General features: G+C 22.9%; 5 protein-coding genes across 5 annotated transcripts; 3 read left to right on the top strand and 2 right to left on the bottom strand.

The window, feature by feature from the left end:
• The first annotated feature begins 246 nt into the window (after positions 1-246).
• On the top strand, positions 247-8,562 carry LOC122507783 (FAD-dependent oxidoreductase domain-containing protein 1-like). The gene is made up of 7 exons (XM_043620687.1): positions 247-498; positions 1,103-1,438; positions 4,351-4,857; positions 4,985-5,130; positions 7,749-7,835; positions 7,918-8,074; positions 8,182-8,562. The coding sequence occupies exons 1-7, from the start codon at positions 406-408 to the stop codon at positions 8,434-8,436; spliced, it is 1,581 nt and encodes a 526-aa protein (XP_043476622.1). The 5' UTR covers positions 247-405; the 3' UTR covers positions 8,437-8,562.
• A 99-nt stretch (positions 8,563-8,661) lies between these two features.
• Positions 8,662-10,787, bottom strand: LOC122507789 (calcium load-activated calcium channel). Its single transcript, XM_043620695.1, has 4 exons — positions 10,571-10,787; positions 10,402-10,479; positions 9,943-10,262; positions 8,662-8,942 (listed from the first exon to the last, which is right to left on the bottom strand). Exons 1-4 carry the CDS (start codon positions 10,629-10,631, stop codon positions 8,850-8,852), a joined length of 552 nt encoding a protein of 183 aa, XP_043476630.1. The 5' UTR covers positions 10,632-10,787; the 3' UTR covers positions 8,662-8,849.
• A 104-nt stretch (positions 10,788-10,891) lies between these two features.
• LOC122507787 (palmitoyltransferase ZDHHC22-like) lies at positions 10,892-13,726 on the top strand. The gene is made up of 2 exons (XM_043620693.1): positions 10,892-11,039; positions 12,656-13,726. The coding sequence occupies exon 2, from the start codon at positions 12,749-12,751 to the stop codon at positions 13,577-13,579; it is 831 nt and encodes a 276-aa protein (XP_043476628.1). The 5' UTR covers positions 10,892-11,039; positions 12,656-12,748; the 3' UTR covers positions 13,580-13,726.
• LOC122507788 (stromal cell-derived factor 2) lies at positions 13,674-17,558 on the bottom strand. The gene is made up of 4 exons (XM_043620694.1): positions 17,407-17,558; positions 16,762-16,957; positions 14,533-14,757; positions 13,674-14,314 (listed from the first exon to the last, which is right to left on the bottom strand). Exons 1-4 carry the CDS (start codon positions 17,483-17,485, stop codon positions 14,152-14,154), a joined length of 663 nt encoding a protein of 220 aa, XP_043476629.1. The 5' UTR covers positions 17,486-17,558; the 3' UTR covers positions 13,674-14,151.
• A 979-nt stretch (positions 17,559-18,537) lies between these two features.
• LOC122507786 (mitochondrial nicotinamide adenine dinucleotide transporter SLC25A51) lies at positions 18,538-22,112 on the top strand. Its single transcript, XM_043620692.1, has 3 exons — positions 18,538-19,359; positions 20,799-21,039; positions 21,127-22,112. Exons 2-3 carry the CDS (start codon positions 20,818-20,820, stop codon positions 21,835-21,837), a joined length of 933 nt encoding a protein of 310 aa, XP_043476627.1. The 5' UTR covers positions 18,538-19,359; positions 20,799-20,817; the 3' UTR covers positions 21,838-22,112.
• Positions 22,113-24,953: the final 2,841 nt, after the last annotated feature.

The following is a 24,953-nucleotide window of genomic DNA, read 5'->3' as shown; positions in this document are numbered from 1 at the left end:
AAAAAAATAAACGAATCTACAACTTTCAATTTCGACTATTTCGGTATTTCTGTGAAACTAAATCTTTTACTCGTTGCAAAAAAAAGATTCTCCTCCCTTTCTTGCAAGAAAAAATGAACTTGAATTAATATTAATTGTACAGAAAACCAGTCGAGATTATTACCTTATGTTGGCAGTAATAAAATCTTGAGCCAATCAACAATAAATGTTTTTTTTTTGTTCACAAAAAGATATGCGTAAAGTTAGGTTAGGTCTTTCTGTTGTGTCAAAGAGACCACGTGATTATTGTGTCGCTCCTACTCCCGGAGAGTTATTTTTTTGATAATAATATGAACCGCTTCAAAACTGATATACTGTAATTGTTATTCATTTGAAAACAATCTCTAGAAGTATTAAGGTGTAAGAATGATTCCTAGATTTGTAAAGAGCACAATTTTTATAAACAGACTCCAAGATTCTGTACCTCTGAGACTGTCAAATGCATTTTATTCATCGAAGGTTAGTATTTCTTTTTATTCGCATAACCAAAAAATTTTTTTCTTATTAATTTTTATAAACAGAAAAAAACGATTGCTAAATTAAATAATTGTTAGCAAATAATTTTTATTTCTCTTTTTGAAAATTTTCCCATTCATACAAAGAAAAGAAAATTTTCATTAATTAAAAAAAAACGAAATGTTTACAAATGATTTACTTTGTTAGTGATAACAGTTGGAGTTAAAAAATTGTATCAAATTTTCCAACAGACAATTTGTTTTTCTTTATTATCTTGATAAGGTGCAACCTTGCAAATGATAAGTGCATAAGATTTATATGTCTCGTCCCATTTCCAAATTTGCCCCTAAAGTTTCGAGATGAATACATAAATAGGGGAAATTTATTGATTTCTCTTTCAAATTTTATATTTATTCTTCTTTGTCTAAAAAATATAACAAATTGGTTATTTATCTAAATACAAAGTAATTAATAAATTGTCATAAAACATTTTTTCTAACATTTCAATTGATATTTTTTATGTTTATCATTTTCAGGGTATTTTCATATTTTTTAAATTATTTAATAGTAAGTAAAATTGAATTTAATCGAAAATATTTTCTTTTAGACTGTAAAAAGGAGAGGCGAGTCAAAAATTGAACCAATAAAAGCGCCAAGTGAAATTAAATTAGACGAACCTGAGCATCCAATTGATAAAACATTTAGAATTTTAAAAAGGGATATAGTTAATTTTAAGAATCGATGGTTTACCATGAAACCAGAGCATTCTCGTTTTCATGATCGAAAAATGACTTGGACAAAGGATGACAATCCTTTCGATTGTCCAATTGAGTGTGATATCTTAATAATCGGAGGCGCCGCTATGGGCTCTTCGATTGCGCATTTTCTCAAGAAAAGAGCTGGCGAAGGACTGAAAATTGTTATTGTCGAGAAAGACCTGACGGTAGGATGAAAATGAACTAAATTAATAAAATAAAATTAACTAAATTAATAAATGAAATTAAATAAAAATAATAAATAAAATAAACAAAATAGATAAAAATAATAAAACTATAATACTATAATTAATAACAATAGAAAGGTCAAATAAAAGAAAAACACTAGAAATCTAAATAAGGTTGACACAGGTCAGGGAATTCAGGAAAAAGTCAGGGAAAGTAGAATTAGTCAGGGATTTTTATTAAAATTACTAGAAAAAATTAAATAAGAAAATTCTGGATTTTTGTGTATTTTTTTTTTGGTTTGCCTCATTAACTGTGAAATTGACACAAATTCTGATACAAAACCTTCAATTTTTTCTATTTCTGACAATAATTTCTTTTTAAATAACGTAATTCTTCAACAACTATCATAAAATTATTACTTTGAAATTAATTAATGAATACATAATAAATTTTACTTAAATATTTCAAAATTAATTGAATTTTAAAAGAGTTGCGTTTTCAATTTTCATAAATAGATGAACTTTAAAAAGTTTTAATTTTAAATTTTATAAAATTTCAACTTTCAATGAATTTAATTAGCAATTTTCTCCAAAATTCAATTATTTTCAAGGATTTTAATAAAATTCTTGGCAAAATTTCAATTATTTTCAAAAGTTTTCCTCAATTTAATGATTTCGAGAATCTAGTATTTTAATATAATTTTCCAAAAGAATTCAATTATTAAAAAAAAAAATGTTAATAAAATTCAACGCCAACATTTAATAATTTTTATAAATAATAAAAATTTCACAGGAATTCAATTATTTACAATTTTTTAAATAAATTTCTTCGCAATAATTCAATTATTTTCATAAATTATAGAAATTCAATTAAATTGTGAATTTCGGAGTTGAGCCCTTTTCGAAATTCACAATTCAATTAGTTTTAATACAATTTTAATCGGATTCCTCGAAAAATGTATAATTATTTTTGAACATTTTATTAAAATTCGTCAAAAGAATTCAATTATTTAAAAATTTGTAGATAAAATTCTTTATGAGAATTGAATTTTAAGAAACATTCACTTATTCAATAAATTTTTTATTTTTGTATTTAAATAATTGAATTCTCGTAGAATTTTCTAATAAAAATTGATTTAAAAATGAATTTCAGTAAAAAATTTGAGATATCTAGTATTTAAATATTAAAAGCATTATAATTTTCCAAAAGAATTCAATTATTTTCATTAATTTTTTAAAAATTCTCGTCAAAATTACAATTATCTTTATAAATAATAAAATTCTTCTTCGAAATTCAATTATTTTTTGAAAATTTTAATAAAATTTTTGGCAAAATTTCACAGGAATGCAATTATTTAGGTACAAAATTTTTAATAAATTTCGAAATTCGAATTCAATTATTTAAAATACAAAATTTCATAACATTTATCGAAAAGTATAAATTATTTTAAAAGATTTTTATAAAATTCTTAGCAAGAATTCAAATAATTAAAAAAAATTTAACAAAGTTCTTTTCAAGAATTCAATTATTTTTATAAATAATAAAATTCTTCACCGAAATTTATTTATTTTTATAAACTTGAATAAAATTCGTTGCAAGAATTCAATTATTTATATAAATAATAAAATTCTTCACAGAAATTCAGTTATTTTTATGAACTTGAATAAAATTCGTTGGAAGAATTCAATTATTTTCATAAATAATACAAATTTCCCAGAATTTCGATTATTTACAAATTTTGTTATAAATTTCTTCGCAATAATTTAATTATTTTTATAAATAATAAAACTGTTCTCAGGAATTTTATTATTTTCATACATATAATAAAACTCATCGCATGATTTTAATTATTTTTGATACCATTTTAATCGAATTCCTCGAAAAATGCAATTATTCTTAAAAACTTGGTTAAAATTCGTCAAAAGAATTTAATTATTTAAAAATTTATTGATAAAATTCTTTAGGAGAGTACAATTTTAAAAAACATTCAATTATTCATTAAATTACTTTTTTGTATCTATATAATTGAATTCTCGTAGAATTTTGTAATAAAAATTGATTCAAAAATGAATTTCAGTTAAAATGTTAGATATAATAATTGAATATTAAAAGCATTACAGCTTGAATTTTTAGAAATAATTGAATTTTGAACAGGTTTCAGATTAAAATCTTTCAAAATTTGAATTTTTCATATTCTTAACTAACAATTCTGTGTAGAATTAATTTTTTTTTAAGAATCTTTAATTTGCGAATTTTTTTGTTGAAATTATTTAAAGTTTTTATTTTCTAATAGATATATTTAATTAAAGAATTTACGAATCATCGAAATTTCTTAAAATTGTATTGTAAAAAAATGGATTTGAAAATCCTCAAAGAACTTTTTCAAAATTTATTAAAAATAATTGGTTTAAACAAGAATTTTAGTTAGAAATCGTAGAAAATGATAATTGAATTGAAGTGACGAAAATAATTTTAAAGAAGTTACAGGAACAATATTCTTATAATTTAAAATAAAGATTTTATCACTCGGTCCATCTTTATTATTATTATGAAATATAGAAAATAAATTTTACTACTTGTAAAAATAATTAAATTCTTGCAAAGGATTTTATTAGGATTTTTGTAAATAATTAAATTTTTTGTTGAAAAATTTTATGGTAATTTATATTATTACAAAACATGAAGAAGACGATCACTCCGAGTCAAAGACTCGGAGTGATCGATTTCTTCACGTTTTATAATAATATTCTTTTATAAGTTCTTAAATTTAAAAAAAGGTTTGAATTTGAATTTTTTGAAAATCCTAATTCAATATTTTTCTCTAGGAAAAAGTCAAAAAGGGAAAACTAATATTAAATTTTTACGGCAACTCTGATAAATGATATTAATTTGTCCTTTCTCTATTTTACAGTATTCAAAGGCATCGACTGTCCTGTCATTGGGAGGAATTCGACAGCAATTTTCCCTTGAGGAGAATATTGAAATGTCCCTTTTTGGCGCTGAATTTATTCGCAATATAAATGAAAATTTGTCAGTTGTTGGCGAGCCACCAGTTGACATACAATATCGTCCATATGGCTATTTATTTTTAGCCTCGGAAAAGGGTGCTGAAGACATGATAGAGAATGCAAAATTACAACGTGAATTGGGCGCAAAGAATATTCTTCTTAAACCGGAGAAATTAAAGGAGAAATTCCCATGGATGAATACTGATGGCATTGCTCTGGGTTGTCTTGGAATTGAAAAAGAAGGCTGGTTCGATCCATGGAGTTTTTTGTTTGCACTCAAAAGAAAGTGTCTCAGTCAAGAGATCTATTATGTCGAGGGTGAAGTAGTTGGTTTTCTATTTAATAAATTATCTAACGTTCAATTCGCTGATCCAAAAGAAACATCTGACGAATTGGCTCAAAGTGTGGTCGTAAGTGAATTTTACTTAATAGTCTCGCTTTTTGTGCGAAAATTATTTTCAAATTTCCAATTTTCATTGTATAATATTGTTTTTAAATTGGAATTTTTAATTTACCTTTTACCTTTTGTTTTTGAAGATTCAAACTTCTGATGGTAAACAGAGGTCAATTCAATATTCTCAGTGCGTGATTGCAGCTGGTCCAAATAGTGGAGAAGTTGCTAGATTAGCGAGAATCGGAACTGGTAAAGGTGTCTTATCCATTCCTTTACCGGTGGAACCAAGGTAATTTTTAACAATCTTTAAATTGAACAATTTGCCACAAAAATTCGATTTCGATTTTCCTTGATTTTCAGATAGAATTCTGACTTTTTCTCTGTTCCCTCTAACTGTAGAAAAATTAAAATAGTTAAGGGGACCCGCACCTGAATTTAAACTGAATCAAAAGATAATTAAAAACACTGTAACTTTTGATATAATTAAAATTTCATAAAACCCATACCCTTAAATGTAAAAGTGAGTTTAAGAAACTCATTAAAACAAGAACCATAAAAAAAATATTAAAATTTGTGGAAGAAGAAGCATTTTTTAGTAAATTAAAATGACTAAATTAGTAAATTAAAAACACTGTAACTTTTGAGAAAATTAAAATGTTATAAAAACCATACCCTTAAATGTAAAAGAGAGTGTAAGAAACACAATGAAACAAGAACCATAAAAAAAATATTGAAATTTGTGGAAAAAGAAGCATTTTTTGTAAATAATTGAAAAATTAAAAACTTTTTGAATGGTTACAGATTCAAAATTTAAAGAATTCACTTATTAAGTACAGAATATGAAATATTCTTATTTATTATTAGGTATTCAACAGTTTTAATAAAATTTTTCACAAGAATTTCATAAATAATAGAATAATAATATCATAAATAATAAAATTCTTTAGAACAATTCAATTATATTCAATACAATTTTAATGAAATTTATCGAAAGAATACAATTATTTTTAAAAATATTAATTAAATTCGATTACTTTTTCAAGAATTTTAATATAAATTCAATTATTTTCAACAATTTTGATAAAAAAATTTTTAAAAAAATAATTTTTTTTTAAATATTTAGTAAAATTCCTTCAAAAAATTCAACTATTTTCAAAAATTCAGATAAAATTCTTCGAAACAATTAAATTATTTTTATGAATTGTAAAATCTTCCACAAGAATTCAATTATGTTCATATAAATAAGAAAATTCTTCGCAGGAATGAAAATATTTTCTTAAATAATAAAATTCTTTAAAGGAATTTAATTATTTTCGTAAATAATAAAATGTTTCGAAGGAATTTAATTATTTTTATACAATTTTAATAACATTTCTCGAAAGAATACAATTATTTTTAAAAATATTATTTAAATTCAATTATTCTCAGAAATTGTGATAAAATTCTTCGAAACAATTCAATTATTTTTATAAATTGTATGATCTTGTCAAGAATTCAATTATTTTTTGAAAATATTCTTCTGAGAATTTCAATTATTTTCAATACAATTTTTATAAAATTTCTAGGAAAAAATTTAATTACATTGAAGATAATTTTAATAAAATTTCTCTAACAGGTTAAATTATTTTTAAAAATTGTAATAAAATTTTTCTAAACAATTCAATTATTCTCAAAAGTTTTTAATAAAATTGTTTGTAAATTTTTTAATAAATACTTTACAAGAATTCAATAATTACATCAGTACATCGACAATTTAATTGTTTCTAGAAATAATTGAATTCTTGAATAGAATTTTATTAAAACTATTTTAAATAATTGAATCCCTGCGAAAAAATGTATTATTTCTACAAATAATTGAATTTTTGCAATATTTTAAAAATAAGTGAATTTTTGAGAAGAATTTTATTTAAAATTATTGTATTTAAAATAAGTGAATTCGTGTGAAAAATTTACTACTTATTGATATTATTGAATTCTATCGAAGAATTAAAAAAAAATGTTTAAAAAATAATTTAATTTTCCCTGGAATTCAATTACAATTGTTTTTTAAAATAATTGAATTCCAGCGAAAATTTCATTATTTATGAAAATAATTGAATTCGTGAATTGAATTTTATTAAAATTTTTTTAAATAATTGAACTTCTGTGAAAAATTCAATTATTTTTTAAAGTAATTGAAATTTTTGGAGATTTTAAAAAATAATTGTAATTTTTGAAGAAATCAATTAAAATTGTATTGAAAATAAGTGAAATCCTAAAAAGAATTTTATTATTAAAAACTGCATTATTTTTAAGAAAATTGAAATAAATTCTTCAAAAAAATTCAATTATTTTAAAGAATTTTAATAAAAATCTTGCCATGAATTAAATTATTTTCAATACCTACAATTTTAATTACATTTTCTCGAAAGAATTCAATTATTGAAAAAAATGTTGATAAAATTCTTAAAATGAATTCAATTATTTTCAATTTTTTTTATAAAGAATTCAATGATTTTCAGTACATTAATTTAAAAATATAAAACATTTAAAAAGGAAAATTATTTCAAAAGTTAGGAAACAAAAAAGCAAACAGCAACTAACTTTAAACCGGAATACAACGATTATTTTTATAGATATTAATTTTATCAAAAGTTACAGTATCAAAATTTCAGGAAAAATCTTTAAAAAATTCTTGTTTTTTTTTATCAATTTTTTACTAAAAATAATATTAGAAAAAGAAAGCAACTAATTTTTTTCTTTTGCATTTGACTTTTGATTGAAAATAGTGTTAAAAAATACAAGAAAATTGTTTTGAACTATGTTCTTAGATAGTTGAAAATTCAGGTGCGGGTCCCCTTAAAAATAAAATTAGTTACTCTGTCAAAGTTTGATTATTTTCGAAACGTTTGTTTTCTTTTTTTATAGAAAGAGATTTGTCTACTGTTTCCATAGTCCTGACGGTCCAGTAATTAATCTTCCAATGACAATCGATCCATCTGGAACATATTTCAGGTAAAAATTTATTCTGAGGGATTTTTATTTACTTTTTCTTGCAATATACGAGAATCAAAATGTTTACTTACCCACATTTTAGGCGAGAAGGTTTAGGAGGAAATTACATTTGTGGCCGATGTCCAAGTGAAGAGCACGAGGAACCAAACGTTGATGATCTTGAAGTTGATCATGAATTTTTCAATGATCATGTGTGGCCAATTCTTGCTAAACGAGTGAAAGGATTCGATAATTTAAAGGTGTGCTAATTCTTAGGAAAAATTATTTTTTTCTCAGAAAAAATAATTCAAAAATTAAAAATTTATTATCATTGCAAATTTTTTATGTTACTTAAATAATTTTTTAGGTAAAATCCTCGTGGGCCGGATTTTATGAATACAATCATTTCGATCAGAACGGAGTGGTTGGTCTTCATCCCTATTATCCGAATTTTTACTTTGCAACTGGATTCAGTGGTCATGGAATTCAAAAATCGCCAGCTGTTGGCCGAGCAATTGCCGAATTAATTCTCGATTCAGAATACACTACAATCGATTTAACTCGTTTGTCCTTCGAAAGATTCATTACACTAGAACCGATGAGAGAGAGAAATGTTGTGTAAAATCAATGCAATAGATTAATATTTCAATGAAATAGTACTCATTTCTATGTATTTTTTTTCTGTTTTTACAAATTAATTTTTTTTAATGTAAATATTGTTATTTAATTAAAAATTATGAAAACATTATTATTGAATTTTTTTTAAAGTATGAAGCGAAAGAATTGCAAAATGTAAATTTTTTCTAAATGCAAAAAAAATGATTTGGGAGAAATGACAAAAATCATGTTAATTATTTTGAACTTTATATCTCATTATAAGAAAAATGAACATTAAATGCCTTGGTTTCCTTTTTGTTAAACAATAATTAACAGTCTTCAGGCTTTGTGGAAATATATTTACATAATTGTCTCTAATTAAATAATTTTCAAGGTACATGAGCAAGAATGAGTTTGAATTAAAAAAGAATGTTGGAATTATTTAAATTGTTGTGGCGGAGGTCCAAAAATTCCACCGCTGAGTTTACTCGCTGTTCGTGAAGGTGCGAAACCCAACATTTTTTGAATATTCTGTAAGGAAAAAAAAATTATTCTTTTATATGAATTTTCGATAAAAATTATAGATGACAAAAAACTTTACTTTACAAAAACAAATTATATCATTGAATATAAATCGAACAAAATATGATTTCAGCACTTAACATACAGTAAAAAGTAATAAAAGTAATAAAATGATAAAAATAATTTTTCTTTTTAAATGTTTAAAATTTTTAAATTAATGTACTGAAAATCATTGAATTCAATTATTTTAAATTCAATTATAATTGAATTCCAGGAAAAATTAAATTATTTATAAATTCTTCGTAAGAATTCAATTATTTTAAATAATATAATTTTAATAAAATTCTTCTCAAAAATTCACTTATTTTTTTTTAAATTTTGTAAAAATTCAATTATTTGTAGAAATAATAAATTTTTCGCAGGGATTTAATTATTTAAAAAAGTTTTAATAAAATTCTATTTAAGAATTCAATTATTTTCAGAAATAATTAAATTGTCGATGTACTGAAAATTATTAAATTCTTGTAAAGTATTTATTAAAAAATTTGAAAATAACTGAATTCATTTCAAGAAGTTTATCAAATTTTTTTCAATAATTGAATTATTTCGAGAAATTTTATTAAACTTGTATTGAAAATAATTCAATTGCTTTAAAAAAATATTATTTATGAGAAAAATGAAATTCTTGCGACGAATGTTATGAGAAATTTTTGAATAATAATAAACAAGAATATTTAATATTATGTACTTGATAAGTGAATTTTTTAAGGCAGTGTCAAAGTCGATGCGATTTTTCCATTGAAGCTCAATGTAAAAATTCAATCGACTCTGACATCCCCTTAAATTTTGAATCTGTAATCATTCAAAAATTGATGTTTATTCTTGAAAATATAAAATTTTTAAATCTACAAAATTTAAATAAAAAGAAATGGAATACCGCGTTCCGCGTGCGTATCATTTACTAGTAAAGTAATAAACAGTAAAAATGTAACAATTAAAAATATTTTACCTGTCTTATGCTCATTGTACAAAGAATGTATAAGAATATAAAAGAACATTCAGTGTAATCGTTCCCAGGCAGATTTCTGTGGGAGAGTCCTTGAATCCAACTTATTGGAACGAAAGGTAACCTTGCGACAATTCGTCCATCAAAAATGCTATTAAACATACTTAAAAGGGCAGTAAATGCAAAACCAATCGCGAACATTGATTTCATTTTCACAAGTGACAAATCTCTGTTATTATTTTTTAATCTCTCCTCCTCGCGTTCAATTTTCTTCTTCTGTTGTTTATCCAATGTATCGCCATGTACTTCTTTTCTCTTCTCCACTGTAACGAAATAAAGAAAAATATATTTTTTTTCAAACTACAAGAAAATTCAATTTACTACTAAATAACTACATTATTTAAAAAATTTTAATTATCATTAACAAATCTAATAGCAAAACAAACAGCAAAAATAACCTACACTTTTTGCTCTGTTTTTCAACCTCCTGCTTCAATTTTTGATACTTTTCTGTTCTGTACACCATTAGCCATGTCAAACCTGAAAAATGTAATTTTTTAATTATTAGATTTGGGAATTAGATCTACAAATAAAGATTGCATTTTTTTAAGATTAGAGAAAATAAATTTACCTTCACCCAAAAGGGCTGTACACACACTAATAAATACGATTAAAATAGAATCCGCCCACATTTTATGTAAAATGAAAATTAAACACTTTTCTTACACAGTTCTATGAATTTTCAAAAACTTTTCTCTCTCAAAACTCTTTAAAAAATCTCTAAAAAATCATGATTCTTAAAATTACACGTCGTAAACGTCACTTTTGCAGAAGTATACACAGGGTACGGAAACTCAAATCCAGAAAAAAGATATTTGATCGTAACGTAACTTACGTTCGTATGTGGCGCGAAATTTAAAAAATTGAGTTTTTAAAAGGACCGCAGCGATCCAGAAATTCACTGGTATAATAACAACAACAACAACAACAACAATGAAACTGAAAGTTATTAACGTTATTTATTTTATACCTTTATATTAAAATGATTCTCAATGAATTTACATTGTTTCAAACCATTTATCTGGTCCGAGCCTTTATATGTAAGTCCATATTATATAAACTATAAATAATAAAGGTATAAAATCACGAGAACTGATTTTATAGGTTAGGATATTTATTTTCATTACTAAAAAAATAAAATTGCATAATCAATTGTTGGAAAATTAATTAATAATAATAATCTGTTCGAAGTTTGAAGTCAGTTGTTGTTTGCTTTTTTGTTTCTTAACTTTTTTATAATTTTTCTTTTATTTTCAATTTTAAAATTAATGTATTGAAAATCGAATTGTTGCAAATTTATCAAAAAATTTGATAATAGATAATAAAATTCCTTCAAATAATTTTATTATTTAGGAAAATAACTGAATTCTCGCAAAGAATTTTAATAAAATATTTAAAAATCCTAATTAAATTCTTTTGAAGAATTTCTTTGAATTTTTTTTAAACTGATGGAGTTTCTTTAATAATTTTAATTGAAAATTTTGAAAGCAATTGAATTTTATGAAGAAGAATTTTATTAAAATTGTATTGAAAATAAATGAATTCTTGTGAAGAATTGTACTATTTATAAAAATAATTGAATTGTCCACGAAGAATTTATAAAAATTGTAGAAAATAAATTAATTTCATGATAATATTTGAACATTTAAATTCTCCCGAGGAATTCAATTAAAATTGTTTTGAAGAGAATTAAATTTCTCCAAAGGATTTTACTATTTATAAAAATAATTGAATTCTTGCGAATAATTTTACTATTTACAAAAATAATTGAAATGTCCACGAAGAATTTATTAAATTTTTAAGAAATAATTAAATTGTTATAAATAATTTTATAGAAATAGTTGAAAATAATGAAATTTTTTTCGAGAAATTCAATTAAAGTTGTTTCGAAAATAATTGAATTTCTTTAAAGAATTTTGTTAAAATTTAGTATATATTCAAAATAATTGAATTCATTACAAGAATTTTATTATTTTTTGAAAATAATTGAATTCTTTCAATTTTTTTGTAGAAGATATTTCAAAATTGCATTGAAAATAATTTAATTTTTATATAGAATTTTTTTAATAAATATTTTGAGAATAATTGAATTATTTTTAGAGAATTTTAAATTCTTGTTGGAATTGAATTTTATTATTTTTTGAAAATAATTGAATTCTTGCAAAGAATTTTACTATTTATAAAATTAATTGAATTCTTGCTAACAATTTTACTATTTATAACAAAAATTGAAATGTTTCGAAGATTTTATTTAAATTTTAGAAAAAAATTGAATTTTTTCGAAATGTGTTAAATTTTTTTTTCAAATATTTGAATTCTTCCGAGGAATTAAATTAAAATTGTTTTGAAAATAATTTAATTTTTATAAAGATTTTACAATTAAAAAAAAGTAATTGAATTGTTCAGAAGGATTTATTAAAATTTTAGAAAATATAATGGAATTCTTTCGTGAAATTGTATTAAAATTTTTGATAATATGAACAGTAATAATTAATTTTGTACTTAATAAGTGGATTTTTTAAATTTTGATTATGAAAATAGAAAATTTATATTTGAAAATAATAAATTTTGTAATTTGCATAACAATAATAAATGGAATATCTCGTACCGCGCACTTAATATTTGCGAGTAAATACAATAACTTTTATTGTTACAGATATATTCAGCTAATTAAAACGAGATAAATATACAAGCAGCTGAATTAGAAACATATTGCCTTGCACAAAAATTTCTCAAAAAAACGAAAACAATGAGGAAATTTTATTTTATTGTTTTAAAGATTTGTCCATTAATTGCATTTATTTATAGTATTATTTCAAATTTTGTCACAATGTACATTAGCGATGGGATCTCGTTTATTTATCTCTTTATTTGCATTCAATTGCAATTAAATTGGTACACAGCTTGGAAAATTGGAAAAAATGTCTCAACATTAAAAGCAGAAAATCTAAATCAAAGTACAATATTAAATATAGATTATCGTAGAGCAAATTCCTTTATATCGAGCGAAAGAGAGAGGAAATTTTGGTATTGTGAAAAATGTCGAAATTACACACGTAAAATGGCTATTCATTGTCCTTTGTGCGAGAAATGTTATCATTTTCGTGATCATCATTGTTTCTTTATGGGCACTTGTGTTTTACGTCAAAATATGGGAAATTTTATTCTCTTATGTTTCTATTCATCGCTTTCCTGCCTCTATTCGATATTTATACTCGGCCCCTATTTATACGCACATTTGAATCATTTTATTAGGCCAGAATCGAGTAATTTCAATGTTTTGTTAAGTTTTTGTTTTCCTATTGCACTGGCTCGATTTTTATTTTCCGATGAGGAATCATGTTTACTTTTGGTTACACTCTTCGATGCATTAGTCGCAACATTTTGCATTGGAATTTCCTATGGCAGTTGGAAATTATATGCATGTCTCATGGGGAAACAAATCTATAGTTTCAATATTCAGAAAAAGGAGAGTTTTACAGAAATTTTCGGACATTATGGTCTTGTAAATATTTTATTTCCTTTCGATAGTTTAGTAAATTTTAAATATCAAAATAATTGTTATCTCAAGGAAGTGTAAATTTGAGCTGAAAATTAGTTTAAAAAAATGCAAAAAATAAAATGATTCTTTTGAAAATAATTTGTAAATAAGGTATTAAAAATCCACGCAGAAATTCTCTATGAGGAATTTGTCAAAGTTTAATAAATATTGAAATTAGAATATTTACAATCTTCGCTTAAAAAATACATCTAGTTATTGAGGTTTTTTTTTTTTTTGAAGCGATATTTCAATTGAACATCTGTTACTTATCTATATATCCGCTTATGAATGTAATATTCGTCATTTATCAGTCTAGTGTACATATAAAGAATTCTCATGAGAATTAAAAATCTTTTATATAATAATCTTAGAAGTATTTAATACGTAGTTATTGATTTTTTTTATAAATATACATTTTCTAAGCAAGAGAAAAAAATGATATTTAATATAAAAACATTCGCACTTGATTTTTTCATTCAAAAAACAAAATTATTTTGGTTGCAAATTTTAAAGAATTAATTAGCACACAATTTGAAAATTATGTGAGTGTCAACTCACTTTTTAATTCACGTAATTAATTTTTCTAAAAATTTCAAAAACTATTTTTAAAGTTAAAGCTCCGTGTGTTCATGATGATGAGATTTTAAATCAGTGGGATGAATGAAAAGACCTTCCATTGCTTGCCATTCGGCGTGATATTGCGCATATTCACCAACAACTTCGGTTTGTCCAACAATTGGAGAACCGTACGTCCTTCCGGTTACTGATAAATACCTTTTGAAATTAAATTCATCGATTAGAAAGAGAAATTAAAATTACTAAATTCAAATTACTGAATTCAAATTACTGAATTAAAATTAAGAAATTGAGATTACTGGAGAATTGAAAAAAATGTGTCGAAATGGAATGAAAATAAAAATATCCATTCTTTTTTAGTTATTTCGAAGTATCTGAATAAAGACTATAATTTTTATGTAAAAAGAAATTCTTACGAATCAGTATCCGCATGTTGAAGCATTATTGGTGTGTCTCTTTGCCAGAAATCGTTATCACAAATCACCATCCAGTGATCGCCACTATCACCGTCTCCTCTCGTGTCTCCATAAGCTGAAACTTCTTGCTTTCCACTAAGAGGCGATTTAACATGATGAGAGTGAAGATTCTTTTTTGTTATTAAATGCTCGAGACGAATTGTTCCTCCACATTTTATTGGTTTTCTGTAAATTCATTTTGAGTTAATTTCCATTAAATTATTCTAAATTCAGGGTTGCCACGCTTTTACTCTTTTCAAATTCCCTCACTTTTTCAGGTTTAAAAAACGGAATTTTTCAAGGTTTTTTAAACGAAAATTATTCGAAAACATCAATAACTTCATTTTTAAATAAATATTTAATCATTATTTTTTTTATAAAAAATAAGATATTCAAAAATTTGAAATTCAATAAAATATAAGAATATTATTATAAAACGATTATTCGTTTTTAGAATTTCCAACTAAAATTCTTCTTTAAGTCAATTTTTTTAATAATTTTTGAAAAAGTTGTTTGTGAATTTTCAAATTCCTTTGTTTGCAATTTAATTTTACGAAATTTCGTTTATTCTGACATTCTTCAATTAAATATAGTAGAAATTAAAAACTTCAAATAATTAAAAAAAATTCCATTAAACTTATTGAGAAAAATTAATTCTATAGAATTCTTAATTAAAAGTATGAAAAGTTCAAATTTTCAAAGATTTTAATTTGAAATTCATTTTTAAATCAATATTTATTAGAAAATTCTACGAGAATTCAATTATTTAACTATAAAAACAAATATTTTATTAATCCATTGAATGTTTTTTAAAGTAAAATTGAATTTTCATAAAGAATTTCATTAACAAATTTTTTAATACTTAAAAATTCTCTTGACAAATTTTAATAAATTTTATTTAATAATAATAATTGCATTTTTCGAAAAATTTAATGAAAATTATATTAAAAATAATTGAAATTCTGACAAGAATTTTGTTAAAAGTATTTAAAATAATTGAATTTAGGAGAAAAAATTTATTATTTATAAAAATAATTGAAATTCTGCCAAGAATTTTATTAAAAATTTTTAAAATAATTGAATTTCGGAGAAAAATTTTATTATTTATAAAGATAATTGAAATCTTGTACTTAATGTTATCAACAAATTTTTAAAAAATTGAATTCTTTCGACGAATTTTAATAACATTTTTCGAGGAATTCAATTAAAATTGTATTAAAAAGTAATTGAAATTCTATCAAAATTCCTTTTGGGAAATTTTAAAATAGATATATAGAAATTATTGAATTGAGAAAAATTTTTGAAAATAATTGTTGCAATGAATTTTATTAAAATTTTTGAAAATAATTGAATTCTTGTAATTAACATTGTTATTTATGAAAATAATTGAATTTTATTAAAATTTCTGAATAAAATTGAAGTTTGTCGAGGAATTTTGATATTTATAAAGATAATTGAAATTTTGACGAGGATTTTTGTAAAGTTTTAAATATAATTGGATTTCTGCGAAGAATTTTATTAAAATTATTTTGAAAAAAATTGAATTGTTACGCAAAGAATATCATTAAAATTTTTGAAAATAATTTTATTCCTTAAAGAAATTTAATTAATTTGAAAATAATTGAATTTGTGCAATCATTTGTAATTGCTTCAAAATTCTATTTGTTTTAGTGTTTTTAACTAAAACTCTTCTATAAATCCATTATTTTTAATAATCAATTAAAATATATATTAAAAAATTGAACTAATTTCAGAAGAATTTTAGTTTTAAATTTTTTTTTAAATTTAAGTTTTTTTATATTTTTAATTAAATTCATTTAAAATTGAAATTTTACAAAATTGAAGTTCATCTATTTTTAAAAATTGTAAACGCAATTCTTTTAAAATTGAATTAATTTTGAAATATTTAAGTGAAATTAGATTTCAAGAATAAACGAAATAACTTTAGAAAACAACAATTTTCCAGGATTTTGATCAAAATTCCCTGACTTTTTAAGGTTTTTTTTAAGGTTTATAGAATTCCCAGACATTTCCAGGTTTTCAGGTTGCGTAGCAACCCTGAAATTATTTCCCTTATTTTTCGAAAATTAATTTTCGAACCTAAATTTTCAGTTTATTTAGGTTCGAGTCGTAATTTAATTACATTTATCAGTAAAATAATGAAAAAACATTAATAGTGTTTAGAATTACCCTCGTGTACATTGTTTTTTAGTTTCTCCTTTAATTAACCAATGTGAATTTGCATCGTCCTTAGATTCAGTGCCAGTGACTGATTGTTGACCACTTCCAGTTCCATATTTTATATCATGAGAATGTAATCTCACTTTATAATCAATATTCATTAATTTTATAACCGAGCCACATGTCACATATTTTGTACTCTTTCCTAAAAGAAAAAATTATTGTGTTCGTTAATTATTGATAATATACTAAAAAATTAACTATTAACGAAGATAGAATTAATTCCAACTCTATTATTCTCAACAAAATTATTTATTCTAAACGATGAATTTTCTTTAATAATTAATGACACAAAGTAATAAAGAAAAAGTAAGGTTATGTTTGTCTCGAAAACAAGTCTCTTAATTGTCAACAAATATCCGTTTTAGAGAAAAAAGAATATATTTCTTCTACTAATAATAGAATGGAATTTAAATAAATCATAACACTTAAAATATTAACTGATTTATAAGTTAAGAAAACATTTTTAAACCATCAGCAAAGTTTAGTGCTGTCAAATTTAGAATAATTGAAAATAATACAATAGAATGAATAAATGAATAGAAAATTTGGAATAATTGAAAATTAGAGTAATTAGAAATGCCAATTTCTTACCTTGAATATTACTTATGTACGATAAAACTAAAATAAAAAGAGAAAAAATGAAATCGTTCTTCCTTCTTCTCGCGGCCATTTTTAAAGACTGACAAGTGTATATCAGTGTTCTACACGTATCACACTATCCTCCACGCGTGGTCGTCTCTGATTGGTTTATTTTTATAAACAAATATCAACAATTATTTAGATTACAAAAAAACACGTATTTTTGAAATTAACTAACAATTTTTCATTAAAAGATTTCTAAACTTCAAACGATTCAAACTTTCAAACCAAAGGAAAGTTTGATTTTTGAATAAAAAATTTACAATTTGCGATTGCGGAAAAAATAACGGTTTTTTTTAAAACAATAACACAGATAAATAAACATAAATATATTTTATTACTTTGGACCCAATATACACCATTCACAATACTTGCAATAATAATATATAGATTATTTTATATCATTTACATAGAATTAATTCTCTTTTTTATAAAAGGCATTTAAAGTCGAAGAATATATTTATAAACATTTTCTCTTTGAGTAACAAATATATTTTTTTCATATCCTTATAAGCTATATAGTCAAGCTAAATGCTACGATATTGTATTTTGTCTCTTCAGGATAAATCAACATTTAATTTCCAAAGAAACGTGGACCTTTTTCTTTTTTGCACAAAATATTATTAAATCAAGTTAAAAATTTGATATTCGCATGTGTTTTTGAATTAAAAATGAATGATAAAAATATACATGCGATGCTATTAAAAAATATGAGCGCATAATTAATACAAATTAATCAAAAATCAACTGCCTTTGGACGGGTTTTAAAATAAACGTATGCAGCAATTAGACAAAAAATTGCTGCTATTGTTGGTAAAACAAGTGTGAATACACGTTGCTTGTTTTCTAAAAATTCTTTTTTACGCTCCTTTTTTTGTTTGTTGGTTTCTTTCGTTTTTCCTTTCATTTGACGCATTGCTAAAAATTGAAAGAAAACAATTAATTCATTAAAATGTAAATAATGTTGAGGAATATTAAATTTTTGTTTTGAAAATTGAGTTTCATTAATAACGTCATATAATAGAAAATACATATTATTATATTATGGAATTTTGTTATAATTAGGTTAAAAAAATACCTACCTCTTACTTTTTTGTATTTTCTCTACAGACTTCTGTCAATAATTGTCAATTATATTTCCACACTAATCTGTCAAATGTGTTGGAATAATATTCAATGATGTTTTGAGATTGGAAATCTTTGACACGTTGCAAAGCACTTTTTCATTGGGAAAAGGTAGTACAGCACCGGTTATTTACTCCATTCACTTTAAAATCTTTCAGAAATTTTCATCGAAAACCATGGGGAAAAATTCTCAGAATAATAAAAATTAATCTGACAGACTGACATTCATGGAAACTTCCTTGCAATATTATGGTCATGTGATCGCACTTTTACTTAAAGTCATGTCCACAAGTGCGTGTAAAGGAAGTTACTTCCTTTTTAGCAAATTAACATTGAACAATATTACTAAAATATTAATCTTTGTTTAAATATCTCTATTTATCGTTTATATTGTTTATAATTATATCTCTTTTTTGCGGAAAGAAAAAATTGAAAATACGAGAATGTAGAAATAACAGAGGTTCCGTGAAATTCTGACATTTCTCAACAACCCATCCCTGAGACGACCCCGATAAAGTGTGACAGTAATCAGCTGTTTATCCAAATTTAAAGATAAATAGATAAATAATATCAATTGTTTGGATAAAAACACAGTTTTATCATGTTGAAAAATTATCAGCTATTTTATCTCAATACATTAACGAAAGAAGTAAACTGTGACAATTAATAATTAATGGATTTAAAATATGTTCTTTGAGGCAGTTGAAAAAAATTTTGGTGAAATGGAAACGTCTTAAAAATATGTGAAGAATAAATCTTTATCAATTGGACATTGTACAGGTTAGAATTATATAATAATTATCTTGTTTTGTCCTAAATTTGTGTTATTTATTTTAGAGAAATTCTTTTTTGTATTAATCACTCTTGTCAAAATGTAAACAATAGTAGATATGATCGGAGAAAATATGAATTGTAATAATGAAAATGTTAATAATAATAATAATAGTAATTGTAATAATAATAATGATAATAATAGTAGTAAAAATAATAATTTTTCTTTTTAAATATTTTCAAATTTAATATTAACAAATTGAAATTCATTGAATTCTTGCAAAGAACTTTATTAAAAAATTTAAGAATATGTAATTGAATTCAATCGAAGAAATTTATTATTCACAAAAATAATAGAATTCCTCCGAAGAATGTTATTATTTATAAAAATAATTCAATTTTATTCTTTCAAACAATTTCATTTTTAATAATTTTAATTGAAAATTTAGGAAGAAATTGAATTTTATGAAGAATCTCTTTAAATAAAACATTTAATTATTGAATTTTACTAATATTTTTAGAAAATAATTAAATTCATCGCAGAATTTTATTACAATTTTCTAAAATAATTTAATTCATTGAAGAAATTTTATTAAAATATAGAAAATAATTCAATTTTTGAAAAAATTTTAATAAAATTTTTGTAAAAATTGAAATGTTTTGAACGATTTATTAAAATTTTAGAAAATAATTGATTTTTTTCGAAATATATTATTAAAATTGTATTAACCCTTAAACCGCACACTTACGAATCCATCCTTAAACCGCACACTGGGTGTGCGACACCCGGGGACTTTTAAGTGTGTTCTCCAAGCTGGAATAGGATATTATCTTTTGGAAAAATTATCTTATATAGCTCAGTACATCTATTTTGAAGGAAAATAGGTTTCATAATGATTTATTTAATTTTAATAATTAAAAAAGAGTTTTTTAAAACTACTGAAATTACCTTAAACCAAAAACTGGGTGTCAGACAAGCAGAAATTTTTCGCCGTCAACTTCATAAAGTTATCAAATACACAAAGACACTTGGCAGACTAATGTCACTCACGAAACATAAAGTTTAGTACAAAATGTACTGTCCAATATCAACACATGTTCAATTTTTACGAATTTAAACGAGATATTTGAGTAAAATGCTAGAATATGGGTGTCGCACACCCAGGGTGCGGTTTAAGGGTTAAAAATACAATATTAATTATTATTATAAAAAATAATTAAATTTTTGCGAAGAATTTTCTTAAATTATTTTAAAATAATTAAATTCTTTAGAAACATTTTATAACGAATTAAGAAAAAAATTGAATTATTTCGTGAAATTTTATTCGAAATAATTGAATTTTTGCAACGACTTTACTATTTAAAAAATGAATTGTTAATTGTTTTATAAAATTTTCAAAAAATTGAAATTGAAATTGAAAAAAAAAATTTTCTGTTTTTCTCATTAGAAATACATCTGTATTCAATATGGATTGGAGAAGATGCGAAGAGACATGGCCCTTTCCAAAAGTGGAAGCAGCTGATAATACGAAAATTGAAACAGATATGTTACCAAAAAAAAAGAAAATTAAACTTAGTTCACTTCTTCAGCCAAATTCAAATGATCTTCGTGAATTCGTGTGCGGTTGGGGATCGGCTGTTATTAATATTACAGTTACTTATCCCATAAATAAAATCATATTTAGACAGGTTGGTTGATTATTTTTTCTATTGACTACATTTTAACATTTTCCTGTTTATTCTTTTTTTTACTTGTGTAAATAATTTTCTTTCAAGATTTTGGATGGTGTACCAGCGAGTGATGCCATTCGTCAATTGAAACAAGAAGGTTTCAGTCTTCTTTATCGAGGAATTTTACCTCCACTCTGCCAAAAAACTCTTTCATTGAGCATAATGTTTAGTGTTTATGAGGGTTCAAAAGAAAGAATTAGTATACTAACGGGAAATGAGGTTTTAGCAAAAATTTTAGCAGCAAATATTGCCGGTGCAACTGAAGCAATATTAATGCCACTTGAAAGAGTGCAAACATTATTACAAGACTATCGTTATCATAATAAATTTAAAAATACAACACACGCTTTTAGGTATATTTTAACGAATTATGGTGTTCATGAGTGTTATCGTGGATTTGTTCCCATTATTTATAGAAATGGACTTTCAAATCTTACCTTTTTCACACTTAGAGATAAATCGAAAGAATTAATGGGTGACAGGCAGTCTCTTTTGAAAAATTTCTTTTATGGCGCCGTTATTGGTGGTTTTACGAGCACAGTTTTTTATCCTTTTAATGTGATAAAAATTCATATGCAAACAAAAATTGGCGGTAATTTCGATAAATTCACCACAGCTATTCGTGAATTGTACATTGCTAGAAATCGAAGTTTAACCAGCTTTTATAAAGGTGTTCATTTAAATTACATGAGATCATTCATTAGCTGGGGTGTTATTAACGCAGCCTATGATTTCCTAAAGAAAATAGTCTTTTGACGATAAAAAAAACAATTATTTAGGTAATCTTGTTCTCACTAAAACCAAAAAACAAAAAAATCTAGAGAAAATTTATTAATTTTTGATTAATTTTTACCATTATTTTTGTATAATATTTTTAATTTATGTCAAATTTTATCGAATATGAGAATTTTATTAGTTTTTGTAGATAAAATTTTACTAAATCTGAGATAACGTGAAAAATACAATTATTTATAAATCTATTCAAACGTTAATTAGTGCAACAAATATATGTGTGTATAAATCTAATTTATTTTAAAAAGAAAATGTAAAAAAAAATGTCAAAGAATATAAATTTTCTTTTTTTAGAAATACTTGTCTTTAAATTAAAAATTAAAATTTTATCCCCCTTATTTAAGTTTTTTATTTATTTTATAACCAGCAAAACTACAATAATAAATATTTAAATATTGTTCTTTATTTGCTTAAAATTTCGAAATACTTTCAATGTAAAACAATGGGAAAAAATTTTTATTACAATTTCAACTACAAGTCTTCCAAAATTAAAATATTTTTTTTCTAGAATTTTTGAATCATATTTTTTTTTTATAAAATTCTACACTAAATGTGACTTAAAATATAAATAATATATTTCAAATAGCAAACAATGTATATATTCATTAATTTACAGGGTTATCACGCTTTTGCTTCTTTTTTAAATAAATATTTAATCATTATTATTTTTTCATAGAAATTAAAATTCTTCAAAACATTCAAATTCAAACTATTTTGAAATTAAACAATTTTTAAAAAAATTGTTATAAAACATGAAGAAATCGATCACTCCGAGTCTTCGACTCAGAGCAATCGATATCTTTATGTTTTATTAAAAAATTTTTAACTAAAATTCTTCTTTAAATTAATTATTTTTAATTTTTGAAAAAAATTTTTGAAAATTTTCTAATCCTTTTGTTTTTAATTCAATTTTACGAAATTTCATCGATTATTTGGAAATTCTTCAATAAATATATATTAGAAAATAAATAATTTCAAAAAAATTCCATTAAACTTTTTTTAAAAAATTGAATCCTCACAATTTTTAGTTAAAAGTAGAAAAAAATTCAAACTTTCAAAGATTATAATTTGAAACCTTTACAAAACTCAATTATTTATTAAAATAATTGAATTCCTGACAAAAATTTTATTATTTACGAAAATAATTGAATTCTTGGAAAGACATTATTAAAATAATTGAATTCCTGACAAAAATTGAATTCTTGGGAAGAAATTTATTTAAATTTCTAAAAATAATTGAATTCCTGACAAAAATTTTATTATTTATGAAAATAATTGAATTCTTGGGCAGAAATTTATTATTTATGACAGTAGTTGAATTCTTGGGAAGAAATTTATTAAAGTTTTTAAAAATAATTGAATTCCTGACAAAAATTTTATTATTTATCAAAATAATTGAATTCTCGGGAAGAAATTTATTAAAATTTTTTAAAATAATTGAATTCTTGGAAAGAGATTTATTAAAATAATTGAATTTCTGATAAAAATTTTATTTTTTATGAAAATAATTAAATTCTTGGGAAGAAATTGATTAAAGTTTTTAAAAATAATTGAATTTTTGAGAAGAATTTTATTCAAATTTTTGAGAAATAATTGAATTTTTGAGAAGAAATTTATTAAAGTTTTTAAATAAAATTGAATTCCTGACAAGAATTTTACTATTTATGAATATCTAAGGAGAAGTTTATTAAAATTTTTTTAAATAATTGAATTCTTGTAAAGATTTATCTTTATTTGTGAAAATAACTCAATTTCTTAGAAGAATTTTATTATTATTGAAAATTATTGAATTCTTGTGAAGCAATATATTAAAATTTATAAAATTAATTGAATTTTTACGAAGAATTTTATTAAAAAGTTTTTTAAATAATTGAATTCTCGATTTCTCGTGAAAAATTTTTAATATTTGTAAGAAAAAATTAATTTCTCACAAAGAATTTTATCAACAAATTTTTAAATAATTAAATTCTTTCGACGAATTTTAATAAATTTTGAAGAATAATTACATTTTTCGTGAAATTTCCTTAAAATTGTATTAAAAATAATTGAAATTCTGCGATGAATTTTTTTGAATCATATTATTCAAAACTTTTAATTCTTATAAGGAAGCTAAGAAATTAATATTTGTTTATATTTATAAATATTATGATAATTATTTTCTAAAGTTTTAACTAAAATTCTTTCTTAAAACAATTCTTATATCGGAATTCAATTATTTGAATACAAAAATAAATAATTCGTAGTATAATTAATTACTTTAAAAAATTGCAACTGTAATATGTACCTCTTTATTGAGTTTCTGATTACTCCACTTATTTTATTATTTGCAAATTAACTGTCAAAATTTTGACATAACAATTCGAACTATAAAACAAATGATTGGAATAAAACAACACAAACTTTACGTGAGGACAGATTATGTCGAATATTATAATATAATAATAATTTTAGTTATTTATTTTCTTTACAGATGTGTTGGAAATTTTTTTTGAATAATTCCATTTTGTGAGTGTTACGAGCGACTACCATCTCGCTCGTTAACTTTCGATATATCGATTTACAAGTTATCGAAGCGCGAATTATAACATTTCGTTAATAAACTTAATTATTTTTAGTATTTTCTCACGACTTTAGACAATTATTGACGAGACTAAACAAGAAAGTTTGACTATTGTAAAATATAATACTTCACGGTTTAATAGTTTCCAAATTCTGAATATGTATTTGAAAATCAACATTTCTTAGAATTGTCATAAATCAAGTAGAATAGCGAAAGAAAATGTAATCTCTAGTTTCTTTAGAGTCATAAAACCGAGAAACCCTCGAAAGAATATAAAAAATATCTCAAGTGTCCTTTTCCATAGGACAATGCAACATGTGTTTACCATACTTGTGACCACAGAAAAGGCTTCGAAAAGTCACGTACACATAGACTTTCATTATGCGACGAACTTTAATTATCAATTGTATAATATGAACATTATGAACAATTGACAATAATATTATATTGTTGCTAATTATGCAATATGAATGTATTATTTGAAAATGATATTATTAGTAAACTTCATCTAATTGAGTGT

Source organism: Leptopilina heterotoma, unplaced genomic scaffold, assembly GCF_015476425.1.
Source record: "Leptopilina heterotoma isolate Lh14 unplaced genomic scaffold, ASM1547642v1 Lhet_51, whole genome shotgun sequence".
Lineage (NCBI taxonomy): Eukaryota > Metazoa > Arthropoda > Insecta > Hymenoptera > Figitidae > Leptopilina > Leptopilina heterotoma.
Note: the sequence above shows the minus strand (reverse complement) of the source record. Positions and strands in the feature narration are given on the sequence as shown.

Coding starts and splice junctions, on each gene's coding strand:
- LOC122507783 (XM_043620687.1), top strand. CDS start 406: ATGATTCCTAGATTTGTAAAGAGCACAATTTTTATAAACAGACTCCAA. Junction 1,439..4,350: donor TTGTCGAGAAAGACCTGACG/GTAGGATGAAAA, acceptor TCTATTTTACAG/TATTCAAAGGCATCGACTGT. Junction 5,131..7,748: donor CCTTTACCGGTGGAACCAAG/GTAATTTTTAAC, acceptor CTTTTTTTATAG/AAAGAGATTTGTCTACTGTT.
- LOC122507789 (XM_043620695.1), bottom strand. CDS start 10,631: ATGTGGGCGGATTCTATTTTAATCGTATTTATTAGTGTGTGTACAGCC. Junction 10,480..10,570: donor TACAGCCCTTTTGGGTGAAG/GTAAATTTATTT, acceptor TACATTTTTCAG/GTTTGACATGGCTAATGGTG. Junction 8,943..9,942: donor GTACAATGAGCATAAGACAG/GTAAAATATTTT, acceptor TTTTCCTTACAG/AATATTCAAAAAATGTTGGG.
- LOC122507787 (XM_043620693.1), top strand. CDS start 12,749: ATGAGGAAATTTTATTTTATTGTTTTAAAGATTTGTCCATTAATTGCA.
- LOC122507788 (XM_043620694.1), bottom strand. CDS start 17,485: ATGGCCGCGAGAAGAAGGAAGAACGATTTCATTTTTTCTCTTTTTATT. Junction 16,958..17,406: donor GTACATAAGTAATATTCAAG/GTAAGAAATTGG, acceptor TTTTTCTTTTAG/GAAAGAGTACAAAATATGTG. Junction 14,315..14,532: donor CAACATGCGGATACTGATTC/GTAAGAATTTCT, acceptor TAATTTCAAAAG/GTATTTATCAGTAACCGGAA.
- LOC122507786 (XM_043620692.1), top strand. CDS start 20,818: ATGGATTGGAGAAGATGCGAAGAGACATGGCCCTTTCCAAAAGTGGAA. Junction 21,040..21,126: donor ATAAAATCATATTTAGACAG/GTTGGTTGATTA, acceptor TTTTCTTTCAAG/ATTTTGGATGGTGTACCAGC.